Genomic DNA, 24286 nt, shown 5'->3' on the forward strand with positions numbered 1-24286 from the left:
CCAAATCAGGAGCAGAGCTTTTTGCTCGAGCTGGTTGCAGAGTTCTGGGAGAGGCTTCACTTCACTCGCTGCAGCCGCAGCAGCAGCTCTGGGTCGTCGTGTTTATTCTGCAGACAGGAGATGTGAAAGTGGAGGTGTTGGCAGGTGTGCTGACTCACTTCTTACAGGACCTCTGAACCTGCCCGTTGTCTGCGGTCTGCTCTGACAAGTAGTATCCAGCGCTGCATGTCGACACACACCGCCACTCCTCAAGTAAGAAGCCCTCTGCACACTTGGTGCACGCCTCCATCCCTGTGCCTGGAAAACAAGCAGACACAAACTTTACTTTGAACTCTGACATAATCCTCCCGCTACTTCAGAAACACAGAAGTTTAAAACTCCTTCAAAATAAAACACCCCATGTCAGGACTTTGCATTAAAACAAACTAAAATGATTTATACAACAGCTGATTAAATGTGAACATTTGCCTTCACGTCTTTTTGGGGAGAAGAAAATGGTTCAAAAACAAAAACAATAAACGCAATGTTTGACTGTTTCACTGCTGGCTTTGTATACTGTAGAGGTAAATGTCTGGTTCAGTTCAGTTTCAAACAAATTTATTGCCGTTTCCAGTCAAAAGTTGGGAAGGGTATCAAAATAGAATCGCTCGCAGGCCACAGGTTCTTTTTTCATTTTTTTAAATAATTTTTAAGGAACCGTTTGTATTTAGACCTCTATATAAAATAAGGTACATACACAATAACTAATTAAAGTGAGAAAATAGTAAGACAAGAGAAAAAAAAAATCAAACACTTTTTTCCATTCTTCTTTATCTGTTTTTTTTCCCCTCAGAATGAAGTCTGTAAAACGTGGTTAATGTTTTTAAAAGCTTTCTGTGTTTAGCTCAGGTTATCAAATGGTTAAACAACATCTGATTGTTTGCAAAAAAAATGAAAAATAAATTCAAAGGTTCATTTTCATAGCTAATAAATAAAGTGGAAAATGTTAATGAGGCTAATTAAAATAACTGCAGCAAAAAGTCCCCTCAAGAGCCGCAAAATGGCCCCCGGGCCGCAGTTTGGACACGCCTGATCTACACCATAAACGCCATTCAGCTAGTGAGAGTGAACCTGACAGAGTCACGATGCAAAATGAAAGGTTCGCTCCGATGTTTTCTATCCATGGAGTCGATGTGATGGTGGATAACTGTGATCTTTAAAGCCGTTCGTACCGCCCTCCACCCATCATGTCCTTCAAACAGTGACGCTATCATCAGTCCCACCTGCACACGTGGCACAGGCCCGATGACACGGCTCACACGCCCTTCTGTGGCCGTTGTAATAAGTGCCCACGTCACAGGTCATCTGACACTTGTTCGCTTGGAGACTGTAAAGAGAAAGAACAGAACACATGTCAACATAGTGATCGACTCCTCCAGGAATACATCGATGCAGCCAGAAGCACAGGGGAGTTTCAGAGGAGGGTTAAAGAAGCAGCACTAAGTGGATGCTCCTGGAGGACGAAAAGCTTCCTCTTCTTTTTCTTTATTTGCACTTCTACGACGTCTCGTCTGTTTGAACACCGGAGGCATGCCGCTTTGTGAAGCACTGATGAAAGCCAGAGCGGAGAACTGCGCTCGTCTTCCTTCATCTGCCGCCGCATCTTCATTTAAAGTTTTCAGACTTTTATTGTGAGCGCTGGCGTCTTCGAGCTTCTGAGGATCTGTGAGCTGAGCAGCCAGCTCTTTGTTTGCACAGCTCTGCTGATATCGGGATTCAGGAGGAGTCGAGCCCAAGCTTTTTTTTGTTTTGACGGATAGACGGGTTTTTGAAAATGCCAGATGTCGAGGTAGAGGTCAGAACAGAACTTTATAAACTCCAAAACTTACCTCCAGTAGGTTTGGAGTTTATAAAGTGTGTTGTGTGCAGTCAAAGTGGGGACAGGTTGGAGAGCTTTTCTGCACTGAGCTGAAAAACAGCTGGTCTGCGTTAGCTAACGTTTCCCAGAAACAATCTCATCTGGTCCTCTCTTCTTCCTGACCGAGCATGAACGCTGAACTGAGTGGTACAGCAGAGACTCTGTGTGTGTGTGTGTGTGTGTGTGTGTGTGTGTGTGTGTGTGTGTGTGTGTGTGTGTGTGCATGTGTGAGCATGTGTCTTACTGTGGTCTCTCTAGCGTTTAAAGCAAATTATGGCTTTCAAAGTGTCCCCACCTCCACCTCTGGCTACATGGAGCACTCAAAGCCGGGTTAGAGACCACAATTTGTTTTAAAACTTTTCACAAGTGTTTCCATCGTGACCTGAAAAACTCGATCCTTTGTCAGGTCAAATGTAGCTTGTGGTTGTTTGAAGAGGCTGCTGTGGAAGTGGCCACAAAGTGAACTGGAACATGTCTGCATGGGTGACTAAATGGTTTAGATCAGAGGTTCTTCAAAGTAACATCACAACCCCAAAAATGGGCAACGGCTCCACTTCTTGTGGGTCTCCGCATGAAAGCAGCACACTCGAGCTTTATTACGCCTCGGTCACAGAGAGAGACTCGTGTTCCCTAATAAAGCTCCCCGGAGGAAAAACAGTTGGGAAGCCCTGTTTTCTCTGGTTTCGTGCTGCAAACCCAAAGCGCCGTGTGACACGAGCAGCCGGTCCACATTAGAAACAGTATCTTCCTGCTGCGTTAGAGTGGCTGAACACAAAACCTTTTTATCCGCACACCACAACGCTGACACTCGAGCCAAATGGAGGGGAAGAAAAAAAAAAAACCTGCAATATTTGTACAAGTATGAGAGAGAGCTGACTGAGCGTGGAGCGACAGAGGAGCGAGCTGTGATTGAAGACCAGCAGAGAGAGTCATGATGGACGCTTCCTGTCGGGGCGGAGACTTCACACCTCTGAGACAGGAACCGGAGCGTCACGGAGTCCAAACAGAGCCGGTGTTTAGAAGCTCCTCTTGTTTGTTTACATCACGCTTCTGGTTCAGTGTAGCGTGTCGTGGTCTGCTCATAACTAACCTGTCGGTTTTTTTTCCTAGATTTCTCTGAAGAGAAAAGAAGTGTTATCTGGAGATTCTCGGGGTGAGGATTCGGGCCTCTCACCGCCGTGGCCCGGGTTTGATTAGCAGTCGCACAGCGCTGTAGGGACTTGGGTTGGGAACCGAAGGGTCGCTAGTTCAAGTCCAGCTGTGGACCAAATCTGGAAATGTGTGTGGGAGCTGGAGAGGTGCCAGTCCACTTCCTGAGCACGGCCGCGGTGCTGACCCCCCCCCCCCCCCCCCCCCCTTCCTTTTTTGAAAGTATATCTTTTAAATATAATAAAAAAAACGCTTTGTTTTCCCAGGATAATGAGCAGAATTGTTTGTTGACAGCAGAAAGTGGAATCCATAAAGTAAGTGGATGCATGTCGGCTCAAAAAGAGACGGAGAGGCAGCTAATTTAAAGTTCAGGGGGGAAAGCAGCTCGCGATCTTCTGCATGCATTTTCTAAAACAGCTACAAACGTCTTTGGACGCAGCCCTCCCTATTCAGTTTATTTAGTTTTGCTGCTCCGTCTGCATGCAACTTTCTCCAACATGAATTGAAAAAGGCCGAGTTCATTTCACTTGAAACTTGTGGCTCAATCTTAAAAAAAAAAACTAAAAAAAAACCAGGAGACAATTGGGCGGCGCCTGTGTTCCTGAATTATAATCTGTGATCAGCACTTTATCTGTGAATCTGCATGTTGTAATTTATGTTTTCTCTTAAAAACATTTTGTTATCATGTAATATTAATGATGATGTGATGCTGCTGCTGCCCTCTTCACCAGGTCTCCGTCCCTCTCTTCCCATCCTCTTACCATCAAAGAGAAACGATGTGAGGGGGATTTCTTTTTACCCTGTCGGACCTTTAAAAAAAAAGCGCTTCATGCAGGCCTGTTTAGAGTAAAAGGTGTGAAGCCACCGTGCATCTTTCCCCTGATGCATGATAGAGTCGAGACAAATCCTCCAAACTGTTTATGCAGCTAGAAAACGTAGAGAGACGAAGTTTGAACAGTAACTCTCGCAGAATGCTCTCGTGTGCATTGATGAAATATGAATGAAGGTTATGCAGCAACACGTGTCGTCAGATTAAAATGATCAGTGCTTTAAACTCAGTGACTCCAGCTCACCTCATGCCAGGTTTACATTCTGTGCAGATATTGGAGGAGGTGCACTTCTTACAGTTCTCTGGACATCTCCTGCAAATGTTGGAATCTGAAAAACACAAGAGGAAGCCAGTCATACACACACACACACACACACACACACACATGCAGAGGATAATAGGAAGCAGAGGTTTTGTTGCATTTGAAATGAAGACACGGAGCAGAGGAGAAAAACAAGGATCATGAAGGAGGAGGAGGAGAAGGAGAAAAGAGAGAGAGGGAGCGAGCGGAGATGAGCAGAGAGGAAGAGTGGGAATGTCAAAAGGCCAAAATCTGCAGGGACAGAAAAAGAGGATTGGAGAGTTGGAGAGCTGGTGAGGAAGGACAGGAATGTCGACGATGAATATTTCAAAAGGCAATGACACGCTTTGACACGATGCACATGGACACTGCTGCTGCAGTCAGCGGCGGGAAGGTTTGCAAAAGATACGTAAACTATCAAGTAGCTATCAAATATCAAGAAGCCAGAGGAGGCACGATAATCAACCTCAACAGCTCTGCTTACATGTGACAGAACATGACAGACTGTCGGGATCCGTTAACGTTGGACACTGTGGATAAAAGCATGTCGAGACGCCTCTCCTGTTTAGTTTTCCTTCAGTTTAAAAAAAAAGAATGATCGATAAGAGGATCAAATATTCGCCGGTTTTGAGGATCAGTCATTTTCAGCAGAACATGTGCTTGTCACATCTTCTTAAATCTGAACTCTTCTGTCCACTCAGTGTGTCGGATGTGACTGATATTTCATTTTATTAATCTAAAAGGGTCCGTGTAAGTTCTCACATCCTCCGACATGATAGAAATACAAGTCAATGCGTGTGATGGTGGCTCGCTGTGACACATACCGTGGTCGAGGTAGAAGCTTTCGCCACAGGTGGCCACGCAGGTGTTGGAGCCCTCGTTGAGGTGGAAACCGGTCCGACATGAGGTGCACTGGTCGCTCCGGCTGCCGACGCAGGTCTCGCATAACGAGGAGCATTTCTTGCAGCGCTTCCTGTCGTCACGGAAAAAGCCACTGGGGCATTCCGACACGCACATCCTGGAGACGGAGAAGACGGAGACGGAGAGGAGCGTTTACATCGAACACATTCAGAGGTCAGTTCACTCCATGTTCAATAAAACAACACATATTCCTCGTGTGTCACAGTGTTTGTGTGAAACAGAACTTTAAATCCGAGTTAACGCAGTGAATGTCAAGCTTTTTTTTCCATCGATAGCTCCACCATTACTTGTAACCAATAGAAGCAGAGCGTGTGTGTGCAGCTGCTATATGATGAACAGGTGCAACATCTGCTGCATTACTTCACAGCCGCCCCCCCCTCCTCATTTCAGCCTGAGGCGCCCTTCCTAAAAGATCTCTGAACTCCTCAACAGCACATCTCTCTGCTGCTGTATTTTTTATTCAATGACCGAATATAAAAGTCTGCACAGAATGTTTGACTGTAAAGACTCCGTCTGCAGGGACGATACGGTTAGGAACCGGGGGAGGTTTCTGGTTCAAGTCCCGGTGTGGATCAAGTCTGGAATTAGGTCTGGTAGCCGGACAAGTGCCAATTCACTTCCTGACCCACCACCAGCTCAGAGTGGGCTCTGACATCTCTCCATTTTGCGTGTGTGTGTGTGTGTGTGCGTGTGTGTACACACATGTTCTTTGTTTGAGGCAAAAAAAAAAAAAAAAAGATGGCTTCTTAAATCTAGTCTGACCATGTTTGACCTGACCCCCCTGTTGCACCTGTGCCCCAGAAAACGTTCCTATTTCCCGCCTCTTATAGGCAGCCCTATATATATATTTATATATATTTATATATGTTTATATTTTACAACTTAAACTGGATGTACAGGATATTAACATTGTGTCAGAAGATATATATATATATTTTTTTTTTTTAAGATTTGGGGTTATTTTACGACGTTTAGCTATACGTAAAAGGAAAGTGAATGAATACAATAATTCCAGGATGGTTTTTATTCTATGTGTTAACAGGGGGAAAAAGAAATAAAAAATAAAATGATGTGAAGAAACTCCTGGATACATTTCTGTCTTTAAATAACTGCTGATCAAATGTAGAAAATTGCTCATCCAAACACACACGACCTACAAAGCTCTAAACACCCACCCACACACACACACACACACACACCCACACCCACACACACACACACACACACACACACACACACACACACACACACACACACACACACACAGAGGCCTTTTGGTGAGCTTGGACCTTCAATCATATGTAGGGATGTAATTATGTGACCATTAAACACCCGCACCTCCTCCTTCCTCCCAGCACTCCCCTCATCTGCAGTCATCAATTGCTCCCTGTGGTGGCAGAAAGGGCAGCACACCTCTAAAGTGGGCTAATGATAAGGCAGCCGCTAAGCTCACACATTCTCATGCACCTGCGTCGGTTCGCCTTTTATTAGCGCAGAGACCCGCCGACACAAAGGCAATTACAACCGACTTTGATCCTAATGGGATCCTAAGGGCGCACAAAAAAAAAAAAAAAAAAAAAAAGTGCACACACACAAATTGATGGCGACGCATGCAGAGGTGCACCCAGCTCACCGGGGGAGGAGAAACACAGCGAACATTACACGTCTGTTAGAGGGGGCCGACACTATCATCAAAGAGTCTTCACCCTGATTTAGAGAAAAGATCTGCAAACAACACCGAGGCAGACGTCGACCTCTGAGCTGAAAACGGTGGTTAAAAACAGAAATCGAAAAAGGGGAGCCAAGATCACTTCCCTGAATTCAGGACGAAAACGGCAACATGACTCAGAGTCTGAATGTGACAGCGACCAAGAGTTTACGTCATGTGTTCATGGAACAGCGACCATTTATTCCACAAAGGCTCGGTGCCTTTAAAGCAGTGCCATGCTGGAAACTTACGAGAGCCGCCTGTTTTCACTCTCTGTCATTTATAGGAAGAACAAGATGCAGAAGGACTCTCCTGTGAAAAGCAGACTTTAAATATGACGTTTAAAAAGAGAGGTCAGAACGAATACTTTCAATCTACTGCGTGAAAAGTCAGCCCACTAAATGTCCTTAACAGCGTGTTTTATGGATTTAAAGGCCGGCTCAATCGACTGTGTAACATTTAATGGGTTCACAAAAAGACAAGTAGCCTTAGCATGATAGCATCTACTCTCCGTATCAGCAGCCTCTGTGGACGGACTTTTCTGATCTGTAAGGACAAATATAAAAAGAGACACATGTTAAAGTTTATTTCTCGGTCTGTGTTTTGTGACGTCCTGCCCTCTCTGTGTGCGTGTGTTCGGTTGGTTTGGATTCCTGGCTCTGCAATTAGTTAGCTTAAAGACGCCGTTGTTCATTTTCTCCAGATACTATTTCAACCAAAAATCTTATAAAGTGTCTTTAGGTCCCGACTGAAATGAATCGTCATCTGTTGCAGTTTTAAGGCTGTAAAACGTCGACCAATATCTGCCATGAGGTAGCAATCTGATGAACCAATCACACGCCTCCCTGTCCGCCTGCTCCTAGCGTGCACCATCACCGCACTCAGAGCACGCCACCGATGACGGAGCTTGTCACAGTCGTCGGCTGTAGTGAGTAATATTTCCTCTCATTCAGGTTCTTCTCGTCATTCTCTCAAAGTCAAAAGTGTTTCGCTCGTTTCTTGACAACATCAGAAACACGGACGAGGTACGATTTCCACAGCTGATGAATTCATTCATGCAAACAGAGCTGATGTGTCTCTGAGGCTCGGAGCTGCTTTAACACAGTTATTAGTCGACTCCGTTGCTGTGCAGCTGGATTCACCCTCCCCTCTTTCAAACTTCGGGACTGAGACCCTCTCAGCGGATATTGATCTCTCTCTTTATTTCACTCCCAGAGGACGTTTTACTCTTTAACAGTCAGGTGCTGTTAAACTCACACACAAGCCTTATGGATCCTCGACCTGCAGCTTTGGGTTTTTTTTTATTAAGTCGGGGAAAAAAACAATTGGCTCTGGTGGAGTCGATGGACAAACTACTTTACATCTTTATGCACATTGAGAAAAACCAATAAATAACCAATATATATATATATATATATATATATATATATACACACACACATTAGCTTATTGAGTTATAAGAGATTGTTTTCTCTCCATCAGGGAGGATTCACGTGTACACAACATACCAACATCCTCGTCAGATATTGGATTTCACTCATCACTGTGATAGTATTTTTTTTTTTTTAAGACACGTTGATGTGATAACAGGTTGATATAAAAAAATAATAAATCGGATGTCAGACTGTTTTTCGTCATGTTCCCAAACAAATATGAGCTTAAATCCCTGTTGGAGCACCTGTGACTACTCAAAGCTCTTTTACACTGCAGGTCGCACTTACAAGAGACCATCCATAATAACTAATCCCATGTATACACATTCACAAGCTGCTAGCAAGGCAGCAGGAGCAGCTTGGGTTCAAGTGCCTTGCCCAAGAGCACATCGGACATGTGTCTGCAGGAGCTGCAGGATCCAACGCCGACTCTGAGCAAGCTTCGGCCCGTGGCGTGCGTGTGTGTGTGTGTGCGTGTGTGTGCGTGTGTGTGTGTGTGTGTGTGTGTGTGTGTGTGTGTGTGTGTGTGTGTGTCTCTCTCATTCGGACACCTGACGTGGTTTTGAGAATTCACTGCACGACACAAAGTCGGTATTGTGTTCAGATTTGTGCGGCGGGCTGACCTGGTGTTGTTCTTGAACTTGAGGAAGTAGTGCAGGCAGTTGATGCAGTGGTGGGGTCCAGGACCTTCACAGCCGTTCTCGTTGCACTCGGAGTCACAGGGGCCTGGAGAAAGAGCGAGGTGATGAGCGCAGGAACGGCTTTTACAGACTCATAACCCCGTTTATGGAATCATTACGGCACCTTTTAACGGCGCTCTTATTACTAACGTGGCACCGTCATGGTGACGGGACAGTAAAAGCAGCAGCTGCAGGAGATTTATGTCCCACTGCTGCTACTTTAGCAAAGCCGTCTGTGCACTGCTCGGGGATTTATCACCCACCGTTGTACTCCTCGGTGAACTCCTCCTCGGCGGGCGTCTGGATGTCTGTGGAGCGCGGCTTATCGCTGCGCAGGTACGGGTGCACGGAGGTGCCATACAGCACCAGCGACCACTCCTTCAGCTTGCCTGAGGAAACGGTTAAAGATTCTCTTTTCAATCCGCGAACAAGCTTTGATATTTATGTGATTTGTGTGTCTCATAAACAGAACGTGCCAAAGAAAATAAAGAAACAGATGTGTAGCGCTCGGCCGGTCGCGAAGCGATTTCTTCTCGTTCTCGTCTCATGTGCGAGACGTTAACTCGGACAGAGGCTCCGCCATCACTCACCACGAGACTTAACAGCCGGGCTGCACAATTAATCCCCAGCTCATTTTTATCTGAACATTATCATTCGCTCAAAAGTCTCAATGTCACAATATTCTTTGACAAAGACATGCAGTGTGTACTCACATTCAGCCGTCACACCATTTTCATGCAGTCAGATCAAGCTCTATTTATTTATATGTTTATATTTTATATCCTGCTAACTTTACATTTCATACTGTGCTGATCTAATCTACTACTGATATTTCTGCTACATCCACTCTGCAAACTGTAAATGAGTCCTACCACACACATCCCGCCTTACCTTAACTCCAGTCCCTTTTTATGTTCTTCTTCTTGTTTTTAGCTGTCTGCACTTTAAGGTGAAGTCAAGTAGCCTTGTTGTTGTTGTATAATGACAATAAAGGATTTCTATTTCTATTCTATCCGTCACCGCCGCAAAAGGCTGAAGCTTTTTAGATAAATTCTGGATGCAGCAGAAATGTGTTTACCTCCAGACGACGACTTGAAGGGAAACATCCAGCTGTAGATGTTCGGCCTAATATGTTTCTGATTGGGATCAATGTTTTACTATTTTTGACTTCACGTCTTTTGAACGTATTCATCTTGTTTTACATTGTTGTTTGTATGGCTGCTCGTGGTTTGTCAGAAACTTTTTTAAATGTTTAAAAGGTGAAATAAACTGATACGTACTCTTTCATCATCTCTCTCTTGTTCCATGTTCAAAGCATTGAACACTGTTATCTCACACTGCAGCCCTGATTTGCAGCAGTTTTAATTAGCAGATGATGCTGCAGACCCTCAATGATCAAACTCACGTTGCTTTGCACAAGTTTAAACGACGTAGCAGCTTTTTAGCTGCTCGCCATTTGACACTTTATGATGTCGTTAAATTAGTGGGTCGCAGGAGCAGAGAAGTTCACCGCCTGCAGAGCGCCATGTGTGCTCCTGCTGGACCAACACACGGGCCAGACAAACGCTTATGTGTTGTATCTCTGCAGGTTAAAACACATTCTCAAAATGAACACACACACACAGATAATTCCTCTTTGTGAATGAAAGGAAATCAAACCGTTTCATACCGGGTACTTTCTGGCTGCGGAGTTGAGAAGGTGAGTCGTAAATCTCCAGGACCCAGTCGCCTGCTGCCTTCTCCCCCCAGCAGTGGGTGGTCATAAACTCCCAGTTCTTAAAACCCTCCATGGAGTGATCAAACAACCTGCACAAGACCACGAGGACGCACACAAAAACACACACACACACACACGCCGATACGAACACATGAGCACAGAAAAAATAAAAAATCATAGATGAGGGAGAAGCTTAACTGGAGAAAATACGAGAAAAAACAACCAATCAGAGTCGTTGACAAACTGAGTGAGAACATGTGAGAGGGCTGCATCTCCTTCAGCGTCTGTTTCTGCAGGAGTCGCCCACCAGTCACAACATTTCTAATCCTTTGTTATTCATATTTTCTCCTCTCTGTTTTTTTTTACCTGTTGGCGAGCAGCTGAGACTTGGTCCCTGAGGGTGAGGTCAGGTTGATTGACAGGTCCCCACGGCGAGGGTGCGTGATTGTAATGCGTACGACCACGTGCTCCAGGTAGATGACGTGGTGGTTGGGGTTGTCGGTGCATCCCGTCGCCTTGTACACCGACCGGACCACGTGCTCTGGACGGATGGTTCTGGAAAGACGGAAGGAGAATTAATCAAAACGACGGAGAGACGGACGCGAGCAGAAAAAAAAGGGACGGAGCAGAAACATGAAGTTCACTTGTTGTTGGAGCGTCGACAAGCACGGCTTCTATTTTTCAATATTGTGATATCGAGAGGAATTTTTTTACATCTATCTTTTCTTCTGTTTGCAACATGAATCAAAAAATGATTCCTCCCTCCCGCCCGCCCGCCAGCACCAAATAATCAGATAGTTTATTTTTTACCACATAAATTTAGGAACATTTTTTAAACCTGAGAAAAATTAAACCACTGAGGCACGATCATCACGAGCATGATCAATACTTATCTATCCATCCATTCAACAAACCCTGATCACGTAAAGGCAGTCCATGTGTTTGTTAGAAGCGCTCATATCACGATGATGATGATGAAAAGTCTGAATATTGTGCAGCCCTCGTTCTTATCGGGGCGGCTTTTCACTGTAGGCTGGGAACGTTTGCATTTGTAACTACTATGGTGACAGCTTTTATCTTTCTTATTTTAAGAACAGATTGGAAACAGAGTGAGAATTAAAAAACGGCAGTCACATTTCAAATAACAAGATTCAGCTGCAGTACTTCCCCTCAGTGCCTGGATTCAGATTCAAACCATGAATGCTTCGAGGGCACATTTATTCACAGCAGCTTTTACATGAATGACAACAAATCATAGAAGATAAAAGTCATACAAAAAGCTCAAATACTAAATCAAATCACTTCCAACACTGAGGTATTCTGCTTACTCAACTCGTGCCAAATATTCTCTCAGTGACATAAAAATCAATAATATCACGTTTTCAAAAGCACGAGGCACGGAGCGATTACACTCCTGACCTAACCTCCTCCGAACGCCAGGAAACAAACCGTGTTTTGGCTTTTTGTCCATATTTTCCTTTTCATGATAAGAAGGGGGGAAAAAAAGTGTTTTTCTTCTTTTCTGTCAGCTCTGCACAACTCACAGGCAGACACATGAAGAAAGCGCCAACGCAAACATCTAATGACCCGCTGAGAGACATCGGTGGTATGATCTAATTGAATAGCGATCAAGAACATGGGACTGAGCACGGGGGACAGGAACGCTCGTCTATCCAGAGGGAGTGAGGTGTTGGTGCTGAATCCACCTGACGCTCTCAGGACTCCATTACATGCCCGGATTATCCTCAGGAAATTACAACAGGATAGACTTCCTGGCAAAATAACATTAAAAAAAAGCTTTACTATACTTTTTTTCTTTTTGCAGGGCAGAAAGTTAAAGGACACTTATTGTCACCGGCTTGTGTGGCTTGATCTCGTCTTGGAAAATGTTTCATTAGATTCCCAGTTGTCACAGTTACAAACTATTGTAAAAGCCTCAGTGATGCATCACAGATGTTTTTTGTCAATGAGTGGAAAATTACCCCGAGACAATTATGCTAGTTAAGATTGTCTAAAGCGGAGCAATGAAGACGAAGATTGTTCTTTGGAAAAAGTTACTCCACAGACTTGAGTCCGTCTCTGATTGTGAATTATTGCAAAATGAGTTAAAAAAAAAAAAAAAAAAAAGGCTCAAACTTGCTTTCACATACTCTCTGTGAACGTCTCTCCGAGTCCCGACTGTCTTCAATGAGTGAGACGCTTGAGTCCCGCTCGCTGCGTTGTTGTTGTCAGCACTGTGTTTACATCACATGACAAATCCCTTTTACAGACGCAGCGCATTCCTGAGCCGACTTTTCAGGACACAATCAGCCTCCTCACACGCACTCAATCCTTCGACTGCACGCACCTCACCTTGACGTACGAACTGTGACGGTTACACGCCGACACTCGAGTGTGTAGTGCGCGTTCGACAGGATGGGAAAAAGAATACCAAACACTTTACAGACTCTCTTTCCTGAGACGCCTCTCATCCCGTCTGCTAAATCTCCCGCTGTGAGGGACAAAAGCAGCTCAGTTATCAAATGTTCGAGGTCATTTCAGAGTGCCCGTGTGAAAGGGACTGAAGCGTAAACCTGTCACCTATTGATCAGAAAAGGTCGGAACAAATAAGGAGTAAAAGTGGCTCACACTCATATAAAGCTCAAGAAATACAGCCGCTCAACAATCCCAAACCACTCCTTCTCCTTTCCCTCCGTCTCTACCAAGTGTCATAACATTTGAAGGGCTAACAGTCACTAAATCAATTTAATCAAAGCCGTCTGAACACACAGAAATACACAATAAATTCCAAGAGCTCAAGCAGACACGATGGAATGAAAACAGAGAGAAAACTTCACTCTCTGACGTCTCTTTCACAAGTCGCCTGTTTGGAAAGTGAACAGAGCGGTGAACGGTCGGGGGAGTCCAGGGCTGATTTCACAGCTCTGGCTTCTCGATGACACAACACAGATAACGGGAGCATACGCAGGGGAGCGAGCGCAGCAGATGCTCAGCTGATTACCAGCAGCCTGATTGCAGCAGAGATTCAGGCCGTTTTCCCGGTGCGTGCTCCAAGTGGAGTGAGGCGAGCGATGGCAGGCAGACATTACCAAACGCAGTCAGAGGGGCCAGCCAGAGGGTGTGTGAGAAGAGAGGTCACACACACACACACACACACACACACACACACACACACACACACACACACACACACACACACACACACACACACACACACACACACACACACACACACACACACACACACACACACACACACACACACACACACACACACACACACACACACACACACACACACACACACACACACACACACACACACACACACACACACACACACACACACACACACACACACACACACACACACACACACACACACACACACACAGGGTAAAGCCTTCCAAAACACATTAACACAATTTAGGAAAAAAACAGTCTGACAGCTATGATGCAAGAAAGCACGGAGACATTTACACACAATTCAAACTCAGAAAGTGGTCCATTAAGAGAAAGAATGTGCAATCTGAAAACTCAGTTACACATAAAACTTTCATGACTGATTTGCCTTCAGTCCAAAAAAACAAAACAAAGCCTCTTGTTTCCCGGAGATCGCCTACTCTGACTGCTTGTGCTTGTAAGCGTGTCGTTTGGCTGCACGCACAGAGGCTAATTCTGTTTATATACGAGGCTTGAGCTCCAGGCAACAGGACAAACGTGTGACTGACCATTTCACACTTCTTTAAGTCTACACATAAAAAAAAACAACACCACGTGTGGAAAAAAGGGACGTTAAAGTGTCAGGGTTTTGTTTTTATTTCTTTCCCGCAGCAGCCGTGGAAATCTGTGCGTGAGCCAGCACACGTTACATGAGCGCAGAGGGCCCCGGCTGCACGGCTGCCTTCCACACAGGGCTGGACTTTACATAAGCCTCATATGGACTGACTCGTGCACTGAAGCAGAACAGACAGAATGACACTGATAATGCTGCAGTCTCTGGCCACCGAGCCTTGGACTGAAGGCAAACCAGCTCAGAGCCCGAGTTCAGCCAGCCAACCCGCCAAACACAGAGCAGCGCTCAGACTTCCAGCTGCATCAAGAATAACAAGCTGTGAAGCTCTGGCTCTCCTCTCGTGTGTGTGTGTGTGTGTGTGTGTGTGTATACGTGTGTGTGTGTGTGTGTGTAGTAAAGGTCTTATGTGAGAACCACCCTGCCAGAACTAATGCTTGGCCCCTGTTAAGGTACAGCTTGCACAACCACACTGTCGACACACGCCGCTGTATAAAACACGAGGGAAATAAAAAAAAAAGTAAAAAAAAAAAAAAAAAAAAAAAAGAGGTTTCGACACATTTGTTGCTCTTAAATTTTTATCCGTTATCTGGATTTTAATATTTTACCAACAGTCAATGGACGCAAGAGAGTATGGATTTTATTCATGTCAATCAGAGGCTGATAGTGACGCTCTCTGCGGTTTCTTCACAGTTTTGAAGCCGTTTAGATCGTTCACTTTACGACTGATGAAGAGGATCTCAACCAGTTTGCATTTTAAGGTCGACAGACGTTAAAAAATTGTTTTAAAAAAATGGTCCAAGTTCATAAGATGCTTCAATCAGAAGATTCGTCAGACAGTCACAGATGATAATATCTCATTTTAATCACTGCAGGCCAAAACTTTCTTCTATTTCTTTCTACTTTTCTTCTTATCGGACGTGAATCAACTACGTCGACGTCCGGAGTTCAGCAAAGTTTCATAAATCAGAGTTTCACGGCTGAGGTGAAATGCAGCAAATGTATATTCTTTATGAACGTGTTCAGAATTCATCCTCGATCAATCTTCATCAAGCGCAGCAAAAAAAACAAAAAGAAGTTCCCAACACTGAAATGATCGAATGAAGAACACGGTTGTGTTTTTGTGACGGACTTGTTAAAGAGTCGCTTTACGTTCAGATTTTATTTCTGTTTTGAGACAAATAGCAGCAGCGAGACGTCAGGCGGCGTCGGGACAAACTTCAGGGTGAAACATCGAGTCGATTCGTGTTCACGCTTGCAGCTAACCTCGAAAACCTCCGGACGTGTCCAGGTGTTTTGTGCACGTTGGAAAGGGACGACTTGATCCCGACTCTTCAGCTGAATATGGCGTCGTTAAGATCATTCATGGTGGTTGTTTGGCTCCTTATGAGTGCGGCGTGTCAGGACCTGACGTTTTTAGCCTGTTATGGTGAATCGTGGCTGTGAGCGCGTTTTCTACCTGATTTGTCGGTCGGCGTTCTCCACACAGACGTGCTGCGTCGGGACTTGCTTCCATCGTGCCGCCTCCTTCACCATGGCCTCGGCGTCCATCAGCCCGAAGCCGTAGAGGTGGCTGACTGTTGGAGGCAGAGAGAAGTCACCGTCATGCGTCTCATACCGATGATGCTTCATTAGATAGATCATTTTAAAGAGTACGGCAACACATACAGCGTCATCCTGAAACATGACACAATAATTAAACCACTGGAGCCAATTTTTTTTTTTTTAAATGAGGTGCTCTTTCAGATTTCCCTGCCAATTTGATTTTCCAGACAAGCCCTTTAATTCATCATAACCTGGCTCAAGGGCCGTGACACACAGGGGAAAGACGCAATATTAATATAAACATGGAAGCTTTTTTAAAACAAAAAAAAATCAGCTGTGGAAGTTGTTGCTCAGATTGTTAGAGATCCGAGATGCGTGCACAGACGAGGGAAACATCACGCTGTTCATTCAGCGATTAAAAGACACAAAAGTGGCCGTCTAAAAAGAAAGTTTGGAAAGTTCCCAACGCTGGGTTACAGCAGCTTAGATATGAATTCCTTCCACACGTCTCCCCTTCCTCTCCTCCCCTCTTCTGTTTCTCTTTAGTTCCTCTTTGAAAAAAAAAAAACAGTCACTTGGAAAAGCTCCAGACACACTGGGCCTGCAGCCTGGCTGACCCCTCGTTCTCACTCTCAGTTTCTCTCCTTCAAACACACACACACACACTCTCTCTCTCTCTCTCTCTCTCTCTCAGGTATGCATACACAAGTAAGCACGCACTCACACTCACAAGGTTACAAAACAGAAACGACCACATGGACCCTGACAGATGGCAGCTGGCGGAGCAGTTGTACATTTATTTATTTTTTTTCGATCTTCATATCTCTTCCAATTGGAAAAAAAAACCCTCATCCAAAAATAATGCATATGAGTTTCTCTGGGACTGCGACGAATCAGGAATGCAAGTCCTGCTTAATTGGTGAGGAAAACATCTGCTGAGGACGTCCAACAAAGCACAGCGGCACCCAGAACATGGTGTTTTATTCCTATGGGTTTATATAGACGTCAAACAGGGAGGATTTAAAATCACTCACAGAGGAACGAAACGTCGCTTGGAAAGTTTTCATGTCCATGTTCTGTGTCCAAAGAGGACATGCATCAATGACTCTTCCAGTGACCTCCAGACAAAGTTCTCAGATCTCAACTCGCTTCATTCGCTGTGTCGGGATAATGCTGCGATCGATGTGATCTCGCCGTGTGAGACTTGGACCACGTTCAGTCGCTCGAGTTGAATCGGTGCATTACAGTAACATTTGAACTGTAACGACCCCGCCTATCAGCAACGTGGTCTTCTTTCTGTGTAGTGACATAAATCCAACCAAAGCATTGTGCGAGTTCTATCTCACACAGTGTGCCGTTAGTGCCGGAGGTGTTAGATTAAAGGTTCTCCATGTTCCCCCATGACAGCTACTCGCTATGAGGCCTGAATCAAGGCCGTCATCTCGAGGAAAAACGACATAAATAAAGTGACATCTAAAGAAAACAACAACCAGGAATGACTCTTCATTACAGGGGAAATAAAACGTGTGGATGTACGTGTGTGTGTGTGTGTGTGTGTGTGTGTGTGTGTGTGTGTGTGTGTGTGTGTGTGTGTGTGTGTGTACCGTTGTAACCAGCAGCATTGGTCTTCCAGTCAGGGGCGCTGAGATGTCCCGCTCTGGAGGTCTTAACAATGATATGCTGAACGTCCCTCCATGTCAGTTGGGTACTAGAAACAGAAACGGACACAAAAAAAAAAACTTTATTGATCCCTTTGAAAAAAGAAGAAAAAATATAATCCAAAGACTAACAAGAAATCAATATTAACATAAAGAGCAGCTTTTTTTCTATTCAAAAACTGGTCGCTGGTGAAAGTGTAGAGAGTCGATATACTTGTTAAGTTTGATCACACGAGACGGAGAGATGTTGTGATGTTGTGATTCGCTCCATGTGCAAACGTTTCATCAAAACAGGTCTGATGTTCGGGACAACATCTCCGCCTGTGTGTACGATATTAAACTACAATCATCATTTGATGGCTCCTCCAGTTCAACTTTTTTCCCCCACCTTTTTTACTGAAAGTCACCTGTTGCTAAGCAACGGCAACATCCTCCTGCACTCTGACTGCGTCTACAGGCCCTCACGGACAGGACGCGGCGGGCCGTTTGTCGTCTCTGCGTGCAAGAGAGTATCCGCACCAAACAATGACACAACTAACCTGCCTCGCTAGTGTCAACGCAGGGTTGAGCGTGAACGCACACTCGGCTGGTGCAACACGCCACAGCTTCCTGCAGCGAGCGAAACGAGAGACGAGTGATTCAGCCAGCTCGAGAAATCGCGAGAAACTCTGCGTGCTGATCGCTTACAGCGTTCAAAAGACCAGACGGAGGAGGAGTGACCCTCACAGTGATGTGGTAAACACTATATACCGATATTAGGCCTCTCGTCCAATCAGAACACCCGGGCTGTAAAAGTCTTGAAGACTGAATCACAGTCAGAACATTATTTCCCCTTTGCATTATTTCATACTTGATGAGCTTCGTCCTTCACTCATAACAACGTCATGTTCTGCAACGTGAGATCAATATTATCTATAAACTGTTTATTCTATAAGCTATATTCTATAAACATTTAAAGACACACACACACATTTAACATTTGGAAAATGTAAATCTGCACTTGCATGTGTAAAAATGACTCTTTGATATGGATGAATGAGGACGAGGAATTAAACTCTTAATGAGTCTTTGTGTTTTTTTAAAGGAGAGAGTTTTAAATGATTAAACCTCAGAAATAGGACGATGGGCGTCGGTGGCCTAGTGGTTAGTGCAAACACCCCATGTGTGAAAGCTTGTGGTCGTCCTGTGGTTCGGATCAGACCTCTGGCACTTCTCCCACACATCATTCCCACAATTCTCCCTCCTGATTCCCGACTCTATCTACTGTTCTGTCTCGAAAAGAAAAAAAGCCCTAAAATAAATATTAGCGACACGTCTCCTTGGAGGAGGATGAGAGAGAGGTTTAGGATGAAAGTTTTGTTTTGTAAGTCTAAAGAAGGGAGATGTGTGAAAGAGGCAAAGAATACAACGCTTTATACAGAAGGTGGAAAAATACTGAGAGAGAAAATTACAGAGGGAGGCAAACATGGCGAGCATAGATGCCCGTTCAGCCGTCCCTCGTCTCTCAGATCTCACGTGAGATCCATTACGAGATGGCAGCCATGTGTCCCGACGTCTTTGATGTCCACACACTACATTAAAAAAGGGGGGGGGGAACCGGGAAGAAGTGGGTCACTGAGTTTCCAGGGATTCCCTACCATCTCATATGCCAGCCAGATGCTTCAGTCTCCTCCCCGCCCTGTCACTCGCCTCGCCTCCTGAAACCTCCTCCAACTTGCACTACTCACATCCTGCAACCTCTCCGGATTTAACGGCTTTTAAAACTTTCAGGGTGTCGCGTGAGAGACGGCAAATAAAGTCTGAAGTGAACACAATGTGCTTTTTTCGCCTGTGAGAGTCCGACTGAGATCTCTTTTCAATAAAAAAACCACGCAGGAGCACTTTGAAGTCTGTGACATCTGGAGGAGTCTCAGCGTCACGTGAAAAAGGTGCCGACTCGCAGAGATTATAATGTGTGATTTAATCTGTGACTGCTCTGGTTGTTTTATCCTTCTTCTGTGGAGAGGAAGGTCAGGGCTCCTCTTGAGTTTCTCGTCTTCCACATGTTGCTCTACGTTAGCTAAAGCACATTGCACATGCACTTGTACAGTCAGTTTTGTTTTTCTTTTTTTGTTTAATGCCAATACTGAATATCATTGTCCATCAACATCGGTAAATTAATCCAGCAATCTGTGGAATTAGACCTCGTGTTTTTTTTAAATTCTTGTTCAATGAGGAGAGAGCGCTTGCAACAGAAAGCGTCCTTCTCTTTTTTGCCCCAAAACGCTCAAATTGACATTTTTTTTTATTTATTTTTTTCACTTTTCAGAAAGTTGCCGCTCTTTTTCCAAAACGTAAGATATCCCCCTGTAATTTTTCCCGCCTCCGGATCATGTCTTGTAAATGGGGATATCCTCTGGATTGTTACGTCCCAGGATGCACTGCAGCTAAGTTCGTCAACACAGGCTCCAAAACCTCACACGTCACGAGGGAGGCCACGCTTCTCCAAATCTGTCGAAGAACAAAGACTGAACGTAACGTATCGGCTCTGACATAATTAAAGGGATGCTAGCACAGATAAGTGCTCTGAAAAGTCAGAATAATTAATGCTGGGATCAATATTAATAGGCTTCGCTGCCACTGTGTAATTACGGTTGCATAAATGTTTTATGGTCATTAATTAAAAGTGACTTTGGCATCGTTATCTAGGCCACAACAGGCTTCCCATAAACTAATTAATGGAGAGGCTGGCATACTGAGGGACAGCAGCAGCAGATCCGTGTGTCTCATATAGGTTTTCTTCCAGCTTCTCATGGAGGAAAACAAACACACCATCTCACCTTGTTTAAGATGACACATGAGCAGATTCTAAGACGGTTAATCTCCCTCCCGATCGTTTGAAGCAGATGAATGAAAAAAGAGCAGTTTTCTTTATCCCCCCCCCCCCCCCCCCCATCTGTCCCTGCTTTGGTTTCTTAAAACCTCCCAGTAGACGAGGTTCTTATGGCTATCCATCCTCACTTCTTGTCTTTCCCTCCTAATGTCCTCACTGAAGTTCCCTCACTTTTCCATTTCTTCACTTCTTTCCAAGGACAAAAATAAGGAAGGGGAAAGAAATGAACGTTTTTTTTGAAGTCCTGCTTGCCGTGCTAGACTCGAGACCATAAAGAGATAAATCATGTGCAGACTTAAACATCTTAAAGTTGGCAAAATCTACAGAGAGAGCGAAGCAAGCGACTGTTTTCCAAAGAGATCCGATCCACCCTGGAACCGAGGGGGGGGGGGGGGGGCGACGAAACCTCACGGCAGAGAGCTAAGTGAAGTCTAGCGTGATGGCGTCTGACATGTTTATCACAGAGGGTTTTGCTCGCTTTCATTCATCAGATAAGATCAGATATGATCTGCGCGGAGCAGTTTGTCTAAACTGTTTTGCTCTCCTCTTTCATCCTCTCCTTTTGCCCGTAAGTGCGTGCATGTGAGTGTATCCACCTCAGAAACAGAATGAATGAGAAGAAGGGAGGAAAGAGTGATTGCCTTGAAGACGGAGGGAGGGGGGGGGGGGGAGCATGCCAGAGAGGAGGTGAGAGCGAGCAGAGGAGAAGAAAGCAAACAGTAGAGGAGCAGTGTGTGATAATCTTGTTGAGGAAACAGGCTTATGTGCCCAGCACTGCCAGGAAACGGAGAATATTTTCTACAGGGAGGATTTGGATTGGATTATCCAGGTTAAATGAAGTGACCTCGGCTAACTGAGCGGCTCAACATGTGATGATGGGATAAAACCCCAATTCAGAGTCACAGCACGCTTTCTTAATTCATGAATTTATCACAAATCAAGCACATCAACACACCTTTCAAAAAAGAAAAAAAAAGAAAAAGGGAGGCAGGGCGAGAATCTACGCTGCCTCGCACACGAAGCAACCGAAGCGTCGAGAAGGAATAAGGCCAAGACAGGACAGTGAAAATCAATTCCAAGAAAAGACCTGTGTCTAACTTTTCTTATCTGTGAAAGTACAAACTTTTAAATTGGTGCTCGAGTCCCTTCAGGCAGAAATTTTAGGCATGAAAACCTAAAAAAAAACTGTCTCTATGGAGCCTTCTTGTTGCAGCATGAAATTCTTCCTCGAGATCTAAATGGTTTTGAATTTCTAGCCTAAAATGACAACTGCATAAACATAAAGGAGGGGGTGTAGTTTAGGATTACGACATACTAAATGCTTTATGAACTGAACTGAACGCAGGCCCACAATGCAAGATAAATGTTGCGTCTTAGCTGTAACACAGCCAGTCGCCACTAGATGGAGCTGTGGCTGAGGCTAACCGGCCTGCTCTTCCTGCTCTACCACCCGGATGTAAACCAGCATGATGGATGGAGAGATGGATGGATGGATGGATGATGGATGGAGGGATGGATGGATAGATGGAGGGAGGGATTGATGGATGGATGGATGGATGGAGTGCATCTCATCTCCTTATGTCCGAAAAGTTGACTTGTGTCAGAGATGATTTTTATTCATCTTAAATGATTTTGATTAATTTTTATTCCGTGATCTGCGGTCGATGTTTGAGAGAGAAGGTTGTCATGTTTGTACTGAACGTTTGAAAAGTATCAACACATCCATCCATGTTGTTTTAGATCAGTATTTAAACAACGCTACAGACACAGTGACAAGCAGTGTAAACTAAGTAGTGCTCACTTCTGACTGGTTTTTCTACCTAAAGACGAGATAACCAGTCGGGGTCTATTTAATGGTCATATTCTAGCCGACCGTCTATCATGGCAAGAAGTGGATTTAGGGAGCATCCGAACTCTCTCAGTGAGAGCCATTAAAAGTGCAACACCTCTTACACATGAAATTAAAACTTTTAAAGGCTTCTCCATCGCCGCCCCCTCCCTCTGGAACTCATTCCCCAAACCCATCCGTTCCTGCACACCCCTCCCAACATTTAAAAACATGCTCCAAACTCACCTTTTTAAATTAGATTTAATACAGAACTTTTTTTCTTTTCTACTGTTTTTTTTGTCTTTTGCTGTTTTTAACTGTATATTTTATTTTGTATATTTGTAAAGTGTCTTTGAGCATTTCTAAAAGCGCTTACAAATAAAACGTATGATTATTATTATTTTAAAAACTTAGAATTCAAAAATCAAACTTACGGCTGTTTAAGGATCCCTTGTTTGATTACTTCTCGTCTTATTTGAGCTTTTAATTTAGCATGTTTATGTTTTCGTGTCTTTGGAATTTTATTTGCATTTATAAATAACGTTTTCTCTCCCCGTGCGTTCATTCCCGTTGTCTTAAAGTTTGTACACATTGCAGACAGATTGCCCTGCTGCCGACATGCATGTTATAAATAAAGGTGTCTGCCCTAAACCTCCGACACCCTGAATGTCTGCACAAACTCTGCAGGACTTAACAGACTTAAACAAAGACAGCTTCTCCAATCAGTTAAATGCATCTTCACCTTTGACTTGACAACAATGTGTTGGTGAGAAAAGGCTTCACCTGTTCCCGTTATAGATCAGTGTGTGTGCAGGTGACAGGAGAGCATTAGGAGGTGAGCGAGGGGCAGAGGCATGACGTGAAGGGATGAGGTTAAGTGGATCTTACTTTGCCTCCAGGGCCAGAGCAATAATGGCAGCAGCCATGGGAGCCGAGGCAGACGTCCCCGTGTGACTGTCTGTGCACCGGTGTCTCAGGTCTGTTGTGATCTGCAAACACACCAGAAGAGGGGCGAGAGGGGAGAGAGGACGAGAGATTAGAGGATGAAAGGACGAGAGAGAGAAAATCAAAGACTGGAGAGAAAATAAATAAATAAAAGATAGAGAAAGAGGAAAGCAGAGGAAGGAGTGGAGAAATAAGTGGCGGCGAGGAGGAAAACAGACAGTGAGGGATTGAAGTCACGAGGATAAGGAGGATTTAGACACACCTGAAAGTCACGTCAGAAAGACCACAAACACTCTGAGAGACAAGAAAGTGGCGGTTTCTACAACAAAAATCAAGGATTCAACCCCCAAGGAGAAGTGAAAGATAAAGAGAAAACGATTTAGTGGTAGTAAAACGTGTTGTTGTAAGTTTTTGCTTTTATTGTACGGACTTTAGACGGCCAACAAGTCAGCTTGATGGTGAGTCAGCCAAGAAAAGCTTGGCTAACCTCCAGTCTGAGCTCTCTTCAAAAGGACCTTTCCTGGACCAAAAAAAAAAAGTTTGACGGATTATCTGACGACACACAAACACGCACAGAATCTGAAACGGTTCAGTCAGAAGTAAAAGTCGTCCATCTTTGTTCGAGTTGAGATGACCGCGTGTGCATCGAGCAGATTACGTTTGACATTCAGACACAGGAGAGTCTGCTGTTCCTGTTCAAAGCCGGCGAAACTGTAAAGCCGTTGGGTTTGGGCTCTGCGTCCAGTGCGTGTAACATCGGTCCGAGGAATGTAGCGAGACGCTGCCAGACAAGCTAGCTCACAGTGGACGACTGTCAGCGCTGATCTGAGAGGATCATGAGACTGATCCCGATCAGTGCGGGTCAAACCGGGCTACGAGGCTGGACCCAAAACAAGACCTGCTAGATTCATTCAACAACCGTTCATACAGAGAATTTTGTCATTTTTGAGGCCATTTGTACTTTTATCAGGAAAGGACGGAAGAGACGGAGAACAGAAGGATGAAATGTC

The 24286-nt window shown here is 44.6% G+C and overlaps 1 protein-coding gene across 1 annotated transcript in view; it reads right to left on the bottom strand.

Annotated features, from left to right (window-relative positions):
* pcsk5b (proprotein convertase subtilisin/kexin type 5b) overlaps positions 1–24286 on the bottom strand; it is an 84995-nt gene that overhangs the window by 34563 nt on the left and 26146 nt on the right. The window contains exons 8-18 of the mRNA XM_079338404.1: positions 23220–23362; positions 17578–17681; positions 15888–16005; positions 11002–11190; positions 10588–10724; positions 9182–9307; positions 8862–8964; positions 5001–5194; positions 4120–4204; positions 1263–1366; positions 159–297 (exon numbers count right to left, since the gene is read on the bottom strand). Coding sequence (XP_079194530.1) covers positions 159–297; positions 1263–1366; positions 4120–4204; positions 5001–5194; positions 8862–8964; positions 9182–9307; positions 10588–10724; positions 11002–11190; positions 15888–16005; positions 17578–17681; positions 23220–23362 — 1442 coding nt within the window. The remainder of the gene's footprint in view (positions 1–158; positions 298–1262; positions 1367–4119; positions 4205–5000; positions 5195–8861; positions 8965–9181; positions 9308–10587; positions 10725–11001; positions 11191–15887; positions 16006–17577; positions 17682–23219; positions 23363–24286) is intronic.

Source organism: Symphodus melops, assembly GCF_947650265.1.
Source record: "Symphodus melops genome assembly, chromosome: 1".
Taxonomy (NCBI): domain Eukaryota; kingdom Metazoa; phylum Chordata; class Actinopteri; order Labriformes; family Labridae; genus Symphodus; species Symphodus melops.